Source organism: Hippocampus bargibanti, linkage group LG06 (assembly GCF_051943395.1).
Source record: "Hippocampus bargibanti isolate YZ-2025 linkage group LG06, ASM5194339v1, whole genome shotgun sequence".
In the NCBI taxonomy this organism is placed as follows: domain Eukaryota; kingdom Metazoa; phylum Chordata; class Actinopteri; order Syngnathiformes; family Syngnathidae; genus Hippocampus; species Hippocampus bargibanti.
Window position 1 is genome coordinate 19,321,552 of NC_142739.1, and position 20,638 is coordinate 19,342,189.

Genomic DNA, 20,638 nt, shown 5'->3' on the forward strand with positions numbered 1-20,638 from the left:
GGTACTAACACAGCCTTTTTTACCGTCCCAGATGGTGGCTTTTGAACTTTGTATCTAACAAAGTAACAGTCAGGATTTTTCTGTTTGGCTCTGGCGACACAACATCCACAATTTCCAAAAACGATTCAACATGTATACTCGTCAGACCACAGACTACATTTCCACTTTACATCAAACCATCTTATATCAGGTCAGGCAAAGATAATATGGTGATGTTTCTGGATGGTCCATCTTTTTTGGAACATGTTAGAACCCCAAATTCTAAGGTAATGATTAATTTCCAAGAACAATAAAGTTTATCACTTTGAACATTAAATATCTTGTTTTTGTAGTGTATTCAATCAAATTTAGATTGAACGCGATTAGCAAATGCAATGTCCCAACTTGACATTGTACTTGTATTTAAGAGCAATCAATTTAAGACTATTATAATGTTACCTCAGTTTTGTTTATGATATCTTTGATTTGATAAATAAGCACCAGCATATTCTTTCCGCCTTTCTGCCACTATTGCCGCCAGATGTTGTCTCGCTATGTCCTCAAGGTGTGAGGTGTGGGACTCTGATTTGTGTTTCAAAAACTCGACTTGTTTTTCAAGTCGAGTCAGAATATTTGCGATATGAGATCAAACCATTGAGAGTGCATGCAAAGTGCTCAAGTTCTGTTTGCTCTTGCCTTTCTTTCCTCCTGCAGTGGAACTTCCCCCTCTTGATGCAGGCGTGGAAACTTGGCCCCGCTCTTGCAACTGGTAACACTGTGGTGATGAAAGTTGCTGAACAGACCCCGCTTACCGCTCTCTACGTAGCCAACCTGATAAAAGAGGTACTATGTTGCGTTTGTTTTTTTCTGTGTGTCTTACAGACTCAAATTTATGACAGTGAAAATCACTGACTTTAAACATTATCTCTTCCTCGTTGGTAAATATCACAAGTTCATAAATGAGTCAATGAATTGGTACCAATATTTATTAATTATTGATTACCTGTTTGCCTTTCATTGGTGTATGTCTTTTTCTTCAACTCTTCATAATTTCTTGCTGCAAAACAAATATTGTAATCAGTCTTGTTCAATCATTAATATTTGTGTAAAGATCAGTGTTGAGGGTCCACAATGACACGATAGCATTTGAAATGTCATAAAATAAAGCATAAATCAATTGATGAGGGTTTGAGAAAGATAGAATGAAACGCAAAGGTTAACCGGGAAAATTCATCCATCATATGAATGGTCTTTGGACTTGTGTAGAAATTGAATTTTTAGTGGATAACAGCAATTTGTTTGTTTATTTTGTTCTAGAGGAGTAACATTTTCTTTCCAGGTGGGGTTTCCAGAAGGAGTGGTGAATATTTTGGCCGGCATGGGGCCCTCAGCTGGAGCTGCCATTGCAGGACACATGGATGTTGACAAAGTGGCCTTCACAGGATCCACTGAGGTAGGAACAGGCTGTCCCTGGTTTCCACCCCAAAAAAGAATCAGCATTGTGTTGATGTGCCAATTATGTTTGTCACTCTTAAATTGTGGAAAAAAAGACACTTTGGAAAAAGTTGATTACGGACATACAGTACAAATGTAGATAGAGAATACAAAGTGTCATTCGGAAATATATAATGCATCATTCTGAATGAAGACTTGCATCGCACAGTTGAAACTTGTGCGTCACAGGCAGCGGCAATTACAATACAGTAAAGTCTCGTTATATCGATATCGTTTATATTGATAATACTGCTTATTATGACACTATTTTCATTTCCCGTGCACATTTCTAGTCTTTTTATGTATAATTAGTTCCGTTTAGTACGATTCGTGGTTTTTACGATAATCCGGTTACTACGGTGCTCTTTTTCATCTCCCGCCGGCCATTTTGCTATGTTTATATTATCGATATAATATAATATATATCGATACACGCCATCGGTCGTGCCATTGGTCGACTTGGTCACGTGAGTTTGTTACGTGACCAGCTCCCGTGTAGCAGAGCCATTTTCATTTTCAGACGCTAACTCAGGGGTGGGCAAACTTTTTGACTCGCGGGCCGCATTCGGTTCTAAAATTTGACAGAGGGGCCGGGCCAGGAGCATTTGGAGGGAGTGTTTGGGCCGGAAATACTAAAGCATTAAAGGACAACCGACGCCTCCGGACAAGTTATGTCCATAATTTATAAAATCACTTCAAATGACTTCGACTGAGCGTATTTTACAAAGATTCCACAGCATATAGCTATAGTTTACGTTTTAAGACTTGCGCTGAATATTCATGAAGTCTTGTTTTCTAGTTGATGACGATCCCCATGTGACATCACAGAGGGAACGCCCCTGACCGAGAAAGCGACACACAATGCATTTTGCGGTACTTTGTTTGGTCTGAAAACTTCGTGTTGATCCGTGTTGATGGCGAAATTAGAAGGAAAACACATAAATAACGCTATGGTGAATCGTTGTGTGTTGCACCAAGACAACTATTTGATATTTGCTGACACAAATTCCTAGCTGACAAATCAGCCCATTTCAAACGGAGCTTGGGCGCAATCTTCTGCATTTTCTGGGTGCTAGATTGCTGTCATTGACGGCTCGAATTGATATGGGAGGACTCCTTGAATCAATTGCAAACATTTATGCTTTCGTCTTCAGAACTATTTGAATCATATAACTGGATGAGTAACAAGAAAACATCTTCTCCGAATCTGAAGCCATTGTTTTGATTCTCGAGCAAGGCAAGACGTCTTGGCGTGACGTCACGAACAAGGGGGTGGGACCTTCTGAAACTGGCCATTTCCGGATTCATTTTGAAGTCATTTTTATTTGTGTTTTTCATTTAACTAAAAATATCAGCCTGCCTGATTTGGGTATTTTAGATGCTATAAAACGTTTTTCTGATGTCAGTGGGAAACAAAAAAATGGTGTCAGTTGTCCTTTTAATGGAGTGTGTACAAACCTCATAGCACAGTAAGAACCCAATTTATTAACTGTCTTTCAAATGTGAAAAATATCCCTGATCAGTTAATAAATTTGTCTCAAGGAATATGGCGTTTACATACTATTTCGCAGATACTTGGAGGAGGAAATGGAAATAGATTACAATAACATATGCACTGTGATTTATCAAGATTGCGTCTGTTTTTAATAAGTTTTCATTGAAGGGGCAAAGTTAAAGAAATCAACATTTATTGAAAAATGGAATCACTTTCAACATTCAAAACATATTATTTCACAACGAAATATTCAAGCTCAATAATACCTACTTGTGTTAAATTTCGCCAAATCATAGATGGTTTGTCCTGACCGCGCGCTCAACAAACTCCTCACTGACGCCCTCGCCTTCACCCGCAAACAGTACACGTGTACCGTCGCCGAGCACACAGACATAGGCTACCTGAAGTTTGCATACTCCGCATGGCAGCCAATCAGAAGCCTGCTTCTTTCTTCCGGAATTTCGCAAGCGTTATAAAGTCGTGCAATTGCATGTCATTTTCCAAAATAGATGCACAGAACCTCAGCCCAGAAGAAAGATTCAAAAGAAGCTAACAACATATGTGACGCTACAAAACGTAAATTTACATTAAACCGTGACTGTAAAGTACGTGAGACTTATGAAAGGGGCTTAGTGGCTCGTAGGAAGCAATGCAAACGTTGCATTGTGCACCACAATGACAATCGACTACTGCAGCAAAATCTGCAGCCATGCACATTTAGCGCAAGTTAAGTAAGGTAGCATTTGTAGTATTCTTAATTAAAAAAAAAAAATATACGTACTTCATCGATGAGAAGGTTTCTTCAGCCGTCATCTGTACAAAAGTGAAGGTTTTCGGTTTTGTACAGATGACGGCTGAAGAAACCTTCTCATCGATGGACCACTCCTGTACGACTGAGAGCTTACACAGACGTTTTACTGTACTTCGTGACAATGTTTTATTTAATGTGGTTAGTTGTCTCATTGTGCTTCAAGTTGTGAAGAATGGGGCAGGCAACTTTTCAGTTATCTGCCCTGTTGTCCAGCTAACTTTTTGTCATGAGTTTCAGACACTGTTTTTACTATAATTTGGGCAAGTTTGGCGGGCCGGATTAAAAAGCCTAACGGGCCGTATGTGGCCCGCGGGCCGTAGTTTGCCCATGTCTGCGCTAGCTCGTGTGTAGCAGACGAGATTGAAGTGTTTGTGTTAAAAGGTAAAAATGGGAAGCAGAAGATTGATGACTTTTTTAAACTGCATACATAATATAGTAAGATGTAGTAAGTGTTGCAGTTTCCCTGTTGTGTTATGTACATACCCACTGTATTGTATATGAATGCAATCGTTTTTTTGCAACAATGTTTCTTGTTGTGTCTGCTGAAGCGTGATGATTTTGAAAATTGCCATACATTCCATACTGTGTATTAAAGGACAACCGATGTCACTTTTTTATTCAAATGCAAAACACCAATAAAAATGACTTCACGCCAAGACGTCTTGCATTGCTTGTGAATCCAAACAATGGCTTCAGATTCGGATAATATGCTTTCTTGTTACACATCCAGTTATGAATATGATTGAAATACACTGTAGTTCTGAAGAGGAAACCATACATGTTTGCAATCGATTAAAGAATTATATGTGCCATTTTGAGGCAACATTGGGGGAAACATCTCTCACCAGAAAAAAAAGAGGCACGAAATGGCGAGCTCATGGCCAGCTCCGTTTCTTATATGGCGCTTGGATGCCCTCTTTTGGCGGCTTTTGTCAATGCAGTTCGGCGCAGGACGGATATATCGACAGTACGGTTATATCGACATTTTTTCTAACTCCCGAGAATATCGATATAACGAGACTTTACTGTATTTGTGCTACATGAGTTGCGCTCGTCTTCTTTTCCTTAACGATTTTCCCTTCAAGGGGTCACCACAGCAAATCAGTGTCCTCAATCTTCAGGTTTGATTCGCATGTTTGTTTTGGCCCAGCTTTTATGTCGGATGCCCTTCCTGACACAACCCTCTATTTACCCGGGCCTGGGACCGGCACAAGAAGACACTGGCTTGTGTCTCCTTGAGGCTACAGAACAAACAACTCTATGAACTCAATAAAGATGAAGATGCTAAGTAAAAGGCACCCAAACACAAAATGGTCATCAGCACAGCAGAATTTAGTGCAAAGAATAATAATATATTTGTTGATTTGAGAGTCCTCATTATCTTCTCCTTTTCCTTTCGGCTTTTCCCTTCAGGGGTCGCCACAGCGAATCAATGTCCTCCATCTATCCCGGTTTTGTGCATCCTCTTCTCTCACACCAGCTACCTTCATGTCCTCTTTGACCACATCCATAAACCTCCTCTTCGGTCTTCCTCTCGGTCTTCTGCCTGGCAGTTCAAGGCTCAGCATCCTTCTCCCGATATAGTCACTCTCTCTCCTCTGGACATGTCCAAACCATCTCAGTCTGGCCTCTCTGACTTTATCTCCAAAGCCTCTAATATGAGTTGTCCCTCTAATGTACTCATTCCTGATCCTATCCAACCTGGTCACTCCCAAAGAAAACCTCAACATCTTCAGCTCTGCTACCTCCTGCTCTGCTTCCTGTCTTTTCTTCAGCGGCACTGTCTCCAGTCCAAACATCATGGCTGGTCTGACCACGGTTTTATACACTTTTCCTTATATCCTAGCTGAAACCCTTCGATCACACAACACACCTGACATTTTTCTCCAGCCGCTCCAGCCTGCGTGGACACGCTTCTTCACCTCTTTTCCACACTCTCCATTGCTCTGGACAGTTGACCCCAAGTACTTAAAATCCTCCACCTTCTTTATCTCTTCCCCCTGTAGCATCACTCTTGCACTTGGATCCCTCTCATTCACACACATATATTCCGTCTTGCTGCGACTGATCTTCATTCCTCTCCTTTCCAGGGCATATCTCCACATCTCTAGTTTCTCCGCCACCTGTTCCCCGTTCTCGCTACAGATCACAATGTCATCTGCAAACATCATGGTCCAAGGAGATTCTTGTCAAACATCGTCTGTCAGCCTGTCCATCCCGATAGCAAATAAGAAGGATCTCAGAGCTGACCCCTTGTGGAGTCCCACTTGCACCTTGAATTCCTCCGTCACACCGACAGCACACCTCACAACCGTCTTAGTCATGATACATGTCTTGCACCGCTCTGACATACTTTTCAGTCACTCCAGACTTCCTCATGCAATACCACAGCTCTTCTCTGGGCACCCTATCGTACACTTTCTCCAGATCTACAAAGACACAATGCAATTCCTTCTGACATTCTCTGTACTTCTCTATCAGCATTCTTAAAGCAAACACTGCATCCGTCGTACTCTTTTTTTTGGCATGAAGCCATACTGTTGCTCACAAATGTTCACTTCTGCTCTTAGTCGAGTTTCAACTACTCTTTTCCAGAGTTTCGTTATATGACTCATCAACTTTATTCCTCTGTAGTTAGTACAACTCTGCACATCTCCTTTGTTCATAAAAATGGGCATGAGTACACTTTGTCTCCATTCTTCAGGCATCTGTTCACCATCTAAGATCTTGTTGAATAACCCAGTCAGGAACACCACCGCCACCTCTCCAAGACACTTCCATACCTCGATTGGTCATCAGCCCTTTTCCCCCTTCATCCTCTTCAGCGCCCTCCTCACTTCATCCTTGCTAATGCTTCCTACGTCTTGGTCCACAACAGTCATGTCTTCTACTCTTTGTTCCTTCTCATTTTCCTCATTCATCAATTCTTCAAAATACTCTTTCCATCTTGCCATCACACTACTGGCACCTGTTAATACATTGCCATCTCTATCCTTAATCACCTGAACCTGCTGCCGGTCCAGCTGCTCAGTGTCCCACTTCTTCTTTGCTAACCTCTTTCTCTGTATACACTCCTGCACCTCCCCATTCCACCACCAAGTCTCCTTATCTACCTTTCTTCCACTCGATACACCAAGTACTTTCCGACCTGTGTCTCTGATTATGTTCGCTGTAGTTTGCCAGTCATCTGGAAGGACCTCTTGCCCACCCAGTGCTTGTCTTACCTCCTTCCTAAATGTCATGCAACACTCTTCCTTTTTCAACTTCCACCATTTTGTCCTCACTTCAGCTTTTGGATTCTTCATCTTCCTCACTGCCAGCGTCATCCTACACACCACCAATCTATGCTGTCTGGCTACACTCTCACCAACCACTACTTTGCAGTCACTGATTTCCTTTAGATGGCGCCGTTGAAACAAAATGTAGTCTACCTGTGTACTTCTGCCTCCACTCTTATAGGTCACCCTATGTTCATGTCTCTTCTGAAAGAAAGTATTCACAATAGCCATTTCCATTCTCTTAGCAAAGTCAACCACCATCTGTCCTTCGGCGTTCCTCATCTGGAGTCCAAACCTGCCCATCACCTCCTCATCATCTCCTGATGAGAGTCCTCATTATGAATATGACATTTAAGAAACATACAGGTTTTTGGTGCAATTTTATTCTAATATGTAAATTAAATTGTAAAAAAAATGTGCACACCACAAGCATATCACTTTTGTTATTTAAAATTGTTTAAAAAAATACACATTTATGATGATTAATGAAATCCAACACATTCGGCATTATTTCACCACTGCCAGACTGTAGAATTCAACAATCTTTTCTTCCAAAAATAATATCATTTTGAAGTTTCATACCACTCAAATTAATAGTGTGATGCTTCAGGTTAGTTTCATGACTTATTTGCTTTCCTCGTTTCTTCAAATACTTCCCTCATCCATTTGACCTTGAGATAAAATGTTGTACATTGACAGATGTTATTTGTAATTCCTTTTAATCAGCTTCAATGAGGCACATCTTGATCATTTTTCAATTGGTACGTTTGAATTTACAGATATGTTGGTAATTCCCAGCATCAGCGATAACGTACAGTAATGTAGTGCAATGTTTGCCCGTTTAAAGACGTATGTTGTCATTTACATGCTTATATATATTACATCAATGTCAGAGAGCTAACACAAAAAATATTTTGTCGTAAAACTTGTCAAAAATGACTTGTATGAAATTAAGCACAAGACTAGTCATGGTTGCATTTGAGTTACATAGACTCACACCTCCCTTCTCGCTCTCAAATGAAACATGGTGGTTGCTCCAAATTAGGACATGTATTATAAAAGGTGCAAGACTGTGGAAACATTTCTCGAAGAGCAAACATTGAACAAGGCTGAAGTTGTTGAACTTAGTGGTCTGGCCTGTTAATAGAGTCTGGTGACATCACATTTTTTTCAGAATGTCCAGATTTTCTATGATAATAATACATTTCATTTATAAGCGCCTTTCAAAACTCTCAAGGACACTTTACAGGATATGTTTCCTGCCGGTGAGCAGCGGCAGCCACACGCGCCAGCATTCACTCAGACCGGAAGTAACAAAGTAAAAAAAAAAAAAAGAAAATAAAAGTATTATCTGTGCCAAAAATACTGATTTCTAATAATATTCAAGCAAGTAATGCTTTTGGTGTGTTTATTTTGTCGTTAGGTTGGCCATCTCATCCAGCAGGCTTCGGGCAACAGTAACCTGAAGAAGGTCACTTTAGAGCTTGGAGGGAAAAGTCCCAACATCATCCTGTCCGACGCCAAAAGTATGTTTGGCTTTGTTTTTTTCTAATTCCATTGTGCCTTGCAGTGTATTCTCTCGCTCAATCTTTTTATAAATAAAAAAAAAAAAAACAGCAACAATGATAGATGCAACACAGTAGCCCAAAGCCAAAACCAGAAGAATTTCTGGACTCTTCTAAGAATGTTATGGATTTTTTTATTCAGGTTTTGAGATGAGGACTGTGACGTGAAGTTTGGAAAAAAATGTATCTTAATTTTTGCACAAATACATAACGGCTGGCATGTTTCACACACAGCAAAATATGCAACATCACTGAACCCTTCAAAGCAGAATGTTGCCACAACTGTGCACTCTTACAACAGGCTAATAAAGATCCTTGACAGTCAGGTATCGGTAATTACAAGTGCGGTAACCTCAGATGTGAGGGCCTTTAATAGTCATTGTGAAAGGAGCTACTGGTTTACGAGGTGATTCTATCACACTATTGCAACCATGTATGAGAGGTGCATTTACAGTAAAAAAAAAATACTGCCCAGACCTGGATGATTTTAAACATATTTTTTCTATATTTAGTCTCCTCCAACAAGATTTTAGGTTTTGTTTTTGTTTTTCTTTCTTGAGAGGTAATCTGTGTTGTTGTTGTTGTTGTTTTTTGTCTTTTCGTTGTTTAGTGGCGGAGGCCGTGGAGCAGGCACACTTTGCTTTGTTTTTTAACCAGGGTCAGTGCTGTTGCGCTGGCTCCCGGACGTATGTCCAAGCCAATATCTACGATGAGTTTTTGGAACGCAGTGCGGAAAGAGCGAAGAGACGAGTGGTGGGCAACCCTTTTGACTTGAAGACTGAGCAGGGACCCCAGGTACTGTGTAATATGCAAAACAGAAGCACTATGATTACATTTAGCCAGTGGTTTTCAAACCTTTTTCACACCAGTTACCACTGAAACGAACACTTGGCTCCCCAGGTACAGCTATCGTAACTCAAATTGAACCAAGACCATCGTCGGTCTAAAATATGAAAGCCTTTAATAGTCCCACAATGGGCAAATTTGCAATCTACAGCAGAAAACAAAAACAAAGTACCATATTTTCCGCTGTATAATGCGCACCCCAAATGAATGGGGTATTTTCAAACTTTTTACATATATAGGGCGCACTGGAGTATAAGGCGCACTTTCAATGAATGACAAAAGTTTTCCAAATATAAGGCACACCACCTTATAAGGCGCTACAGTAGAGGCTGGGATTACACACTACATTTTTTTTCCTGGGGAAAAAAGGAGTATGCCGCTGCTGACAGTAGTTGCGAGACATGTTGTGGCTCGATATTACTTCACATATAAGGCACACCTGCGTCTAAGGCACATGGTCATCTTTTGAAGAAAACCAAGGCTTTTGGGTGCGCCACCGGAAAATACGGTATTGCATGCACAAAATGATTCAGAAGACTGTACTGGACAACTGCACAAAAATTGTCCAGGTAAAAAAACCTACATAATGCAAAAGTATAAAATATACACTCTAGATAGAAGCATACTGTATATGTATATGTTATAAAGTGGAGTGTTATCCTTAAAAAATACATTCGACATTATTAGTGCTGTACTTGCATGGTTAAAAAAAAGTGCCATGCAAGGGAGTCAGCATAACTCTCAGGGTAATCATATACGTACCACACTTGTTGCGAAAGCAATGGAATTCCTTCTTTGAAGAAAAAAGACAAACATTGGTTGTAATTAGCAGTTGGAAGAGTTATTTGTAGTAGGGATTTGGTCATTTTACAGCAATGCACCACAAACACCAGACTGCAATAAGGGAAATCAGTTTGTGGTGCTGTTGGGTTATTTTTATCGTTCGCCCTTGGTTCATTGCTTCGACGGGTGTAGATGGAGATCGATGGTTAAATCATCAGGGAGCCAGGTCTTGAACAGAAAGTTGATTTAATTGGGAGAGCACGGGACATCGTGGTATCGGCCGCGGAGGGAGCAGGAGAGAGAGAGAGACGAACGGGCTGCAGGAGTATTTATGCGGCGCATAGTAATGACGCGACAGGATGTGGCGTAATGAAAATGCGACATCGTGTAGGCAAGATATGACGTATGAGGAAGTTCAAAATGTAAACAAAGACTACAGAGCGATGTTTAGAGATGTTTGTATGGCGAATTACCCTAACATCTCCCCCCTGACGAACATTTTTAACATCGGTCGAGGTTAACAGAAAGAAGAAAAAAGAAAATCACAATGGAAACATTCTCAAATCAAAGTCATGTCATTCGCTAGCTACAATAGTCAAATCTTCATGGGATCCTGGATGGTGATCACCAGGATGACGAGTAGGAACAAAATTGTTTGTAGCATTTGTCGCAAGCAGGCCCCAGGGTGTGGTACGGATGCGCTGGTGAATGGGAGAAGGTGTGTGTCTGTCGGCTCCAGTGATATGCATCGGGGAATCTTCTTGACGAACGGTGTGGTGTCCTCGCGAGTCCAGACGAAGCTTGTATCTGCTAAGACGGCTAGCAGCTCTGCAACCGGTCCATCCCACTTTGGCGTGGCCCACGTCATCTTCTTCAGACCGCAGCTCCGTCCTGTGGAGACTAAAAGAAGACTTGTGCCAAGTCACATTTCGAAGGGATGGTTTCATTCTGCACCGCACCCTTTCTTGGTGTTTCTTTCCCTATCAAAATCTGTCTCATCGTTTAGGCTCTGCAATGCATTCTCTCACAGAAATGGCAGACATTGTTATTATTAGATTTTAGTTGGTTAGTGTATGTTAGTTGTTAGTGAGTCTGCATTTCTGGAGGGCACCACTTTCTTGGGTAATGATGTTGCAGCTAACATCACTCACCACAAAGGTGAAAATTTTGGCAATGATGATCTCGGCTATTGCCACTCCCCCCTGTTGAGACATGAAAAGTCTCAATTTGCCAATTGGGAACGTGTTTGCGCAGAACACGATCCTTCTTTGACATTGCACGGATCATCAATTTGCATAAAACTGTCAATCATTGGTCAAAAAATTTAGGAGGCCAAATTTTGGCATGTCTCTCAACACCTGCATGAGAACCAATTCATGTAGCGTGTATCACGAAAATTTTGTACATTGCGCACAGCTTCTCCTGCTGTTATTCCTTTTCTGGCACCCAAGCAAATCATCTCTGCAAAAATGTGTTTTTGATGGACATTTGCATGTCACCAAATTGTATGGGTGGAGGACAGCCTTCTACAATTTGCACAAGTTGACATGGTCGTCAACATTATGGCGATCTGTGTAAGTCATCTCGTACTCGCCTTTTGTCATTCAGTTGGAGGGCACCAGTTGACAGTCAGTTTCGCTTCTGCGTAGGACGTCCATTCGCGCAACCCAGCTTCATCTGCGGCCACCCTGGGACGGATCCTCCCCTTCTGAAGGATCTCTTTCTCTCAATTCTGAAAGAAGCTGGTTAGCGTGGAAGCCCTACACAATATATCTGATTTCGCCTGAATCTCTGGCTGACATCGGTGCCCACTCAACTCATTTGCCAATTTCATTCTTACCGGTGAGAAATTCCTTTAATGTGCACTGCAGTCAATTACTGTAATGTGCACTGCATCCAATTCATAATAATAACGGTAATAATTCACAATCAAATCAATCTTGACAGGTTATCCTGCACTTTTTGTCGTAACTATAAACTACTTTTGAACTGACAAATGTCATCGCTGTACGCAAAGGCAGCCAGAAGATAAATTAGCATCTGCATGCTGTCTTAATAAACGTTGGATTTCCTCCATTGCATCTTCAACGTTGAATACTTTCAATTCAATCAAGCCTAATTGTAACAATTCGTTGCTCGCTAGATGGTTGGATGAGAAATATGTGCAATAAAAATTGTCATGCATTACAATAAATGCCACACATTATGCTTTTGGAAAACAAAACTATTCTCAATATGGGCTTTGTCATCGATCCCAAATCATCAGGTGGGTGTGCCAACTCTAGTTCTGCAGGTGCATCCCACCAGCCATTGCGGCCTCTCCTTTGTTGGGTCTCCTATGACAATTGGAGCAGAGATTAAACTTTGTTTCCAAAAACACCAAGAATTCAAATTCGGTTCGGATGATACTCCGGATAAAAATCACAGGATGGGTGGATGCAAATGGCTTGTGCACCCCACAGTTCATCAATTCATCCTGCAAATGGAACAATTTCTCAACCATCCTCCCAGCTCTGTTTGCGAATTGTTGCTTTACACGTGCACAAAAAGCATAATGAAAAAGTTCAGTCATCCAATTTTGCAACTCCATCTTTTCCTTGAAATTAATTTCTCTGCTTAGAAACTAATAAAGGTGCATCCGATCAAATTCAATTTATCGTTTTTATGAATCAAATCATCTGCTCTTTGATTTCAGGGGATGACAACTGTCAGGTCAAAACCAGTGTAATGATCACGTCACAATCATTACCTTAATAAATCTATAAATTTTCTTTCTATAAAATGTCCAACAATATCAACTGGTGAATCTCTGTAAGGACTTAATCACCAGCAAATTTAGTTACATTTACCTTGCCAATTCCATCCATTTCAAGATAAATGTTCCTGTTATTCAGCCCAATTTACTGGCCATTTTATTTACTTTTTCCAATTGATCTGTTTTTTACGAGCCAGTGGGGCCTCCGAATTTTCCCTGGGTCTTTTAAACCCCTCTTTGAAGCTCTGTGCTGACAAAAATCCTTGATAAGAGGCATCGTAAATAACTCTGGCTTGTTTCAAATGGCTTGAACAAGCTGTGTACAGAACAAGGTTCAGCTCTGTTTGACAAACTAAACTTATAATTTTATAAAGTCACTCTTTGATTCTGTCATTTTATACAATTTCCATTTCATTTCGCATTTGCCCAAATCAGGATTTCAAAATGATTTGTCTTTCATGGAAAAGGGCATGTAGCTTCAAAAGAGTGAATTAATCATAATCATTTATCATTGAATCTAGCAACATCTATCTTGCTGATTTCAGTTTAATTTGAGATAAACATCCTTATTTCCTCAATTGAACCGTGATAGAGGAAAAACTTGAGCAAAAACATACATGATTGTTATCCTAAGGAATGCAATGGTCTCACTGCTTAAACACCATCCCCCAGTTTTTGAGACACAGCAGGCCAGATCCCAGCAGTCATAAATAACTCCGAAACGCAAATGGCCAATGTTCAAATCGCTCTTGAGAACAATGTGGCACAATTTCAACGCTGATAATTTTACAAATTCACTGTAGTTCGGCTTCTGTCTATTCATTTGTCTGCTGTCTTTATTTATTTGCTCACTCAGTCTAATTAATTATTTAATTCAGTTTTTTGTTTCAAGTAGACGGCATTCGTCAATAAGCTATGGAAAAAGAAAAAGAAACAGTGTTATACCAGGACGTCGAGCGCAGGTGAAAGTCTCCTCGCTGCATGGTTGGATTGGTCATGGATGAGACAGGATAGCAGACTCCATGGCACCTGGCCGAGTTAAGGCAGCCTCGGTTCTGTGGAGAAGAGAGGCCTCGCGGCAGAATCAAATTCGGCAGGAAGAATGTCTTTTATACACAACATGTTTGTGAATGTTAACGCAGCCCTTTATTAATTTTATTTTCCTTTATTAACTTATTCGCGAATGAATCAATTTGCCGATCTCAGAATGTGGTTGTGAATTCACCCCCTACCCCTCTTACGGGTAGAGAAAGAAGGATGGGGGGGGGGGGCGGCCTGCATCTTTGCTGGCAAACCACCCATTCCCTCTTTTTTCTCAGCGAAGTGTACACAACGCGCATACATACACAACAATACATAAAAACACACAATGCATGCACAAAAAGACGAAAGGCAAAACACGAAAAGGGAAGACAAGAACACACACAAAGACTGCTCCCCCTAAAGCCCCCTTCCTCCAGCCGACCACCCTTTGCCCCCTGGACAATGAAAATCCCTGGGAAACCCCGTAGCAATGGCTAGCATTGTTGAACACGTGCTAGTGTTGGTGAATGAATTGAATGAATTGAAATTACGGTAATCCACAATATCCCGTCAACAAGCAGGCCTCGCCGAGGGAACGATCCCTCGTCGCTCTTGTGGATACAAGCAGACGACCACCAAAAGCTAGGAGCTTATTGTCTCTTGTCGACAACCATTATAGCTGCAGCTATTTAAAACAATAAACCTCGGGAGTGAAATTAAAAGATCTCTCAATTTCCCAATTTCACTTCCGGCCCTCGCGCACAGTGAATTCCAAAAATCCACCCCTTGTGAATATTATAATTAGAATTATTCTGGTCTTACAGTATGATAGCCAGTGCGCGGCAAACCAGACATATCTCGATAAACATTAGGATCGATCAGTCGCGTGTATTTTCCCGTTAATACACCTTAGGCCCGACTTAATGGGGACTGCCTTGGCCCGATCATCAGAAATAGAACCCATAATTTGAACATGGGCTACAATCGGACGATATCTTCCAATAAAGTCGCGTTAGTAGCCTCGATACGTGGATTACGCGCAAAGACATCCTTCTGGCCACAAAAGATTCCGCGTTCATTCACCCAACATAGCATAACATAGCATAGTGCTAGCGGCACTCACCCGTGAAACTCAACCGTGTGGTCAGGTCAGAATGAAGAGGCGCTTCCACCACGTACCCCCCAACCGCTTCGGACCCAACCGGCGCGGGTTTCAGCGCCAGAATGTTGGGTTATTTTTATCGTTCGCCCTTGGTTCATTGCTTCGAAGGGTGTAGATGGAGATCGATGGTTAAATCATCAGGGAGCCAGGTCTTGAACAGAAAGTTGATTTAATTGGGAGAGCACGGGACATCGTGGTATCGGCCGCGGAGGGAGCAGGAGAGAGAGAGAGACGAACGGGCTGCAGGAGTATTTATGCGGCGCATAGTAATGACGCGACAGGATGTGACGTAATGAACAGGTGCAAAAATGCTTGTGGATCGCTGATCAAACACTCAGCTTTTGTAGACGCGATGATTCATGAATGTTGACACCTGCAGATTTTTTTTCACATTTATCTGCAGAGGTTAACATGTTTCTCTTTTGAAGTATGTACAGAAGAGAAACAGGTCTTTATTAATTTGTAACGGATTCTTTTATTACAGACAGTGGCGTTTTTGGTTGTTTAATTACCTCAAATGTTTCGGCTTGTACGTACTTCCACCTTCATCAGAATGTCACTGATGTCTGTTTTAAGAGGCCTTTTGGACCTGAAAGACACAATCTATCCGAAAAGTAATGATATGAGTTTAGCAACATGGCAAACAATGTTAAGTTATGGTCAGGTGTCAATAAAACACGCCACGTTCCTATTTCCAGGCTAAAGTTTATGCACATGAAATGCATCGGTGAGCAATGAAACATTAACTTTTTATACGAGTTACAGTATTAACCTGCTGGCATTTCCGCATTAAGGCACATTTAAGTTTAATCAGTTAAATTATGTACAATGGTGTGTCTCTAAACAGGGGTAGTGTGTTAATTTAAAAGCTTGGAGTGCTTCCACCTTTGGTCAGAATTCCACAAATGAAATTTCTATCAATTACAGGCTTACTTTGGTCTCCTCTGACTGGTATTCAAGACTGGCCCTTTCGCTATCTCTGCCGGTCCGGCAAATGAAGGCTCATTTTGACTTAACGCCTGCTGTTCTCCCTGTGGCCTTTTGTTATTAATTTTTGTTGTTGTAGTTGTATGTATTATTTTCTACTTTAAATACAGCAGCGGTTGTTTTAAATTATTCTATGAACGGGGTTGTGTTGAGATGTCATGATGGATGTGACATCCACGAAGCACAGACGAGAACAGAGAAGAGTTTGAAATTTGCACAGCTGGCATTTCACGCACCTCAGTGTTGAGCTTGAAAGTAGATATACAGTAGTTTGCATTTTTTAACCCCCCCAAAAAATTACGGCAGGCTTGTGTCAGTATCCCAAAGATGTAGAATTAGAGGTCACTTGACACACCATATTTTTCTTGTCTTGCTGTGGGCTGGATTTAGGGCACCAAACAGGCTTGAGCACCGCGCGTGCAAAAAAATAAAATACAATTTAAAAAGCAGCCACAAGACAAAAAAATGTTAAATCATAACTGAAGCAGTTCAGACACTATCACAAACAAGCACACTGTGCCTCCTATTTGGAAAACAGGAACAAACCAACACTTGTGACTCTTAATAAGTTTGTTTTTTTCATATGCTAGAGTACATTTAGCTGTCTATTAGCTATCTGAATGGCTATCTATTAGTTATATAGCTAGTTGTCTAGCTGGCTATCTATTAGCTAGCTAGCTTTCTATGTATTTGAGTTACTTCTGGGTTGAGTGAACGCAGGGGCATGTGGCTGCCCCTGCTCAACCACAGAAAAACTTATCCTGTGACTGAAAAGTAACCTTGAGAGTTTTGAAAGGCACTTATAAATGAAATGTATTATTATTATTATTATTATTATTATTATTATTATGCTGTATTGCAGCGCAAACAATTTCCCCCCACCATAGAGTTGACAACTTCTCAGAGCAGCTGCTTGGATTCGTGGCTTTGACGTGACTGCAGGGGCATCCGAGTGTGATATGGCTTATGTAAAGCATAGGAGTGTTTTAGATGGTGTGGTCTGCTGGACGCACTCCAGCATGGACTATTTATCGGATCTGGCTGGGTGTTAAAGCACTTGGGTCAATTTGCCCCACTGTTATGCAAGAGTGAAGTGCAAGCTCAAAATATGTCAAATAATAATAATAATAATCATAATAATACATTTCATTTATAAGCACCTTTCAAAACTCTCAAGGACACTTTACAGATAAAAGATAGACCCGCTTGTTTGACTTTGCTGTGGATGCCCACCAAATGTGCAAAAAGCTCCATGTTTTTGCGTTTTCGCGTTCACGCTTTTTGAAACACAAAGATACCACAGTAGTCCGACTCACACGCTGACCTCAATATTTTGCACCCTGTGATGTGCAGGTGGATGAGGAGCAGTTCAACAAGATTTTGGGATACATCAGCAGTGGGAAAAGAGAGGGAGCCAAACTCATGTGTGGAGGCAGCGCGGCTGCTGACAAGGGATATTTCATCCAACCTACAGTGTTTGGAAACGTTCAGGACAACATGACCATTGCCAGGGAAGAGGTACCCTAATTGGATTTCTTTCTTTTGTACCCTTCTGATGGTTTTTGTCTGACAAGTCTAGTTTTATTGTCGAATTTTGATCGTGTTAGCTTTTGAAAATTAGAGACGTTACTTTAATAAACGTTACTTTAAAAAATTACTGTACTGTATTAACAACGCAGGATCTTCTGCCAATAATTAACCACTCTGCAGTTCAAAGATGCAAATGCATTGTACATTTAAAGGACAACCGACGCCTCTGGACAAGTTCAGAATAAGAATCAGAATAATGTTTATTGCCAAGTATGTAGAACACACAAGGAATTTTTTTCCGGTCGAACACGCTGTGTCCATAATTTGTAAAATCACTTCAAATGACTTCTACTGAGTGTATTTTACAAATATTTCCACCGCATATAGCTATATTTTACGTTTTAAGACTCTCGCTGAATATTCAGGAAGTCTTGTTTTCTTAGTTAGTGAGGATTCCTGACGTGACGTCACGAACGCCCCTGACCGAGAAAGCGACACACAATGCATTTTGGGTACTTTGTTTGGTCTGAAAACTTAGTGTTGATCCGTGTAGATGGCACACACAATGGTGAATCGTTGTGTGTTGCACCAAGACTACTATTTGATACTAGCTGACACAAATTCCCAGCAGACAAATCAGCCCATTTACAACGGAGCTTGGGCGCCATCTTGTGCATTTTCTGGGACGCTACATTGGAGTCCTGATGGCTCGAATTGATAAGGGAGAAGTTCTTTAATCGATTGCAAACATTTATGCTTTCCTCTTCAGAACTATTCGAATCATATTCATAACTGGATGAGTAACAAGAAAGCATCTTCTCCGAATCTGAAGCCATTGTTTTGATTCTTGAGCAATGCAAGATGTCTTGGCGTGATGTCACGAACAAGGGGGCGGGACCTTCAGAAACTGAAAGTAGTTTTGGGACACTTGAAGTCATTTTTATTGGTGTTTTGCATTTGACTAAATATATCAGCCTGTGTGTTTCGGGTATTTTAGATGCTATAAAACGTTTTTCTGATGTCACTTAGGAAACAAAAAATGGTGTCGGTTGTCCTTTAAACCTGGTGCTTTTATTCCCTTCAGATCTTTGGTCCAGTCATGCAGATCTTAAAGTTCAAGACACTCGAGGAGGTGGTCGAAAGAGCCAATGATTCTAAATATGGTCTGGCTGCTGCTGTGTTCACAAAGGACATTGATAAGGCCAACTACATTGCCAATGCAATGCGGGCTGGCACAGTCTGGTAGGAGGACAAAATGGTCTCTTGTGGTTTTAATCCTTTGGGGATGTTCAGCAGTGAGGCCTTACAGCTCTTCACTTACTGTATGAACACTTACTCCAAACTTAGTCAGCAAAGAAGGATGGACCTCTGTTGAAGGGTGGACTTAACGTATCGTGTACTCATTTTATTTTATTATTATTCAATGATCTGTGGACACAAATTCTCAGAAATCACATTTGGAAATATTGGCTATGTTTAAAAAATACTGAGTGTATTTTGTTTTGCTAACTGAGGTAACATCATTTGAAAAAGACCTATTGATTATGCAAAATACGGTAGGATGAGCAAGATCATCTTTGCAAGTGTATCAAGACTGCATATACAGTGAGACCTCAACTTACAAACTTTTTGTCTTACAAACGTCAAATTTATGAAAATTAAACCTTATAATAAGCACTATTTTCATAATACACACCCACCACGGCTGGCGGAGTGATCTTCGGCGGAAGCACATGACCGAACAGCACCAGAGGTTAAGTTACCAACAGCCCTTATGGAAGGTAACTCTCCTTCCATAAGCCATCAACGACCATCAAAAAGGTAAATAAAACTTTATTTTACAGCACAGTTTATTTCTTTAATTACATTCGTCATGTAATGCGCCTCTCTTTCCAAACAGCAATTCCCTTTGTCCTTCGACCTCCAACGAGGTCAAGCCATAAATGACCATCACAAATGTAAATAAAGTGACTTTATGATACAATGCAGTGTATTTCTTTCATTACAATACAATAGCACATTTATTATACATAGAATAAGGTATGTTGCGTGTAGTTTTAAGGCTTATTTAGTTGAAAAGTATATTTTATGGAAACCCGGGAACGGATTATTCCCATTTTAATGGTTTCCTATCAGAATTTTGTTTTTGAGATACACACTTTTCGCCTTACACACTCTGTCTGGGAACCAATTAAGTTCGTAAGTTGAGGTCTCACTGTATTGAGGAAAAAAATCTCACGGGATGCGAATGGTGAATGCTGCAGTAGAGTATTTGAAGATACCAACACCAGCTTCACACATGGAATGTCTACCTGACTTGCTGACTGACACCCAATCATCAGCTATCCTATTTCTTTGTATTTAAAAACCATCACTTCCATTCACCCTCATTCTGTGTCTTTTTTTCTCTCCAGGATTAACTGTTATGATGTCTTTGGGGCCCAGGCTCCGTTTGGAGGATACAAGGCTTCAGGAAATGGCAGGGAGTTAGGGGAATACGGCCTGGACAATTACACCGAAATCAAAACGGTAATTCTTTGAGAAAAATGATCACAATTTCTTCCATGTCAACATTTTTGTATCGAAGGAAAACGGTTATTATTTAAATTCACGTTTTCTTGAATAAGTGTTTATTTCTCGTGATTGGCTTCCAAAATAATCATTCTCTGACTGATGTATGCGTGAAAGTTCTTTTTTTTCATCTTCCGAACCGCTTTATCTTCATGACGGTCACGGGGTGTGCTGGGTGAGCCTATGCCACTTGTCATCGGGCAGTAGGTGGTGGACACCCTGAATTGGTTGCCAGTCAAATACCGGTTACACAGAAACAAGCAACCATTCACACTCACACCTTGCGCCAATTTGGAGTGTTCAATAAGCCTGCCATGCATGTTTTTCGAATGTAGGAGGAAACTAGAGCACCCAGAGAA

At 40.9% G+C, this 20,638-nt stretch overlaps 1 protein-coding gene across 3 annotated transcripts in view; it reads left to right on the plus strand.

Annotated features, from left to right (window-relative positions):
• LOC148896682 (aldehyde dehydrogenase, mitochondrial-like) overlaps nt 1-20,638 on the plus strand; it is a 31,216-nt gene that overhangs the window by 9,605 nt on the left and 973 nt on the right. For all 3 annotated transcript variants that reach the window (XM_088998128.1, XM_088998130.1, XM_088998129.1), the window contains 7 exons: nt 694-822; nt 1,319-1,432; nt 8,481-8,583; nt 9,233-9,417; nt 17,532-17,696; nt 18,793-18,950; nt 20,123-20,237. In XM_088998128.1, the coding sequence (XP_088854254.1) occupies nt 694-822; nt 1,319-1,432; nt 8,481-8,583; nt 9,233-9,417; nt 17,532-17,696; nt 18,793-18,950; nt 20,123-20,237 (969 nt within the window). The remainder of the gene's footprint in view (nt 1-693; nt 823-1,318; nt 1,433-8,480; nt 8,584-9,232; nt 9,418-17,531; nt 17,697-18,792; nt 18,951-20,122; nt 20,238-20,638) is intronic.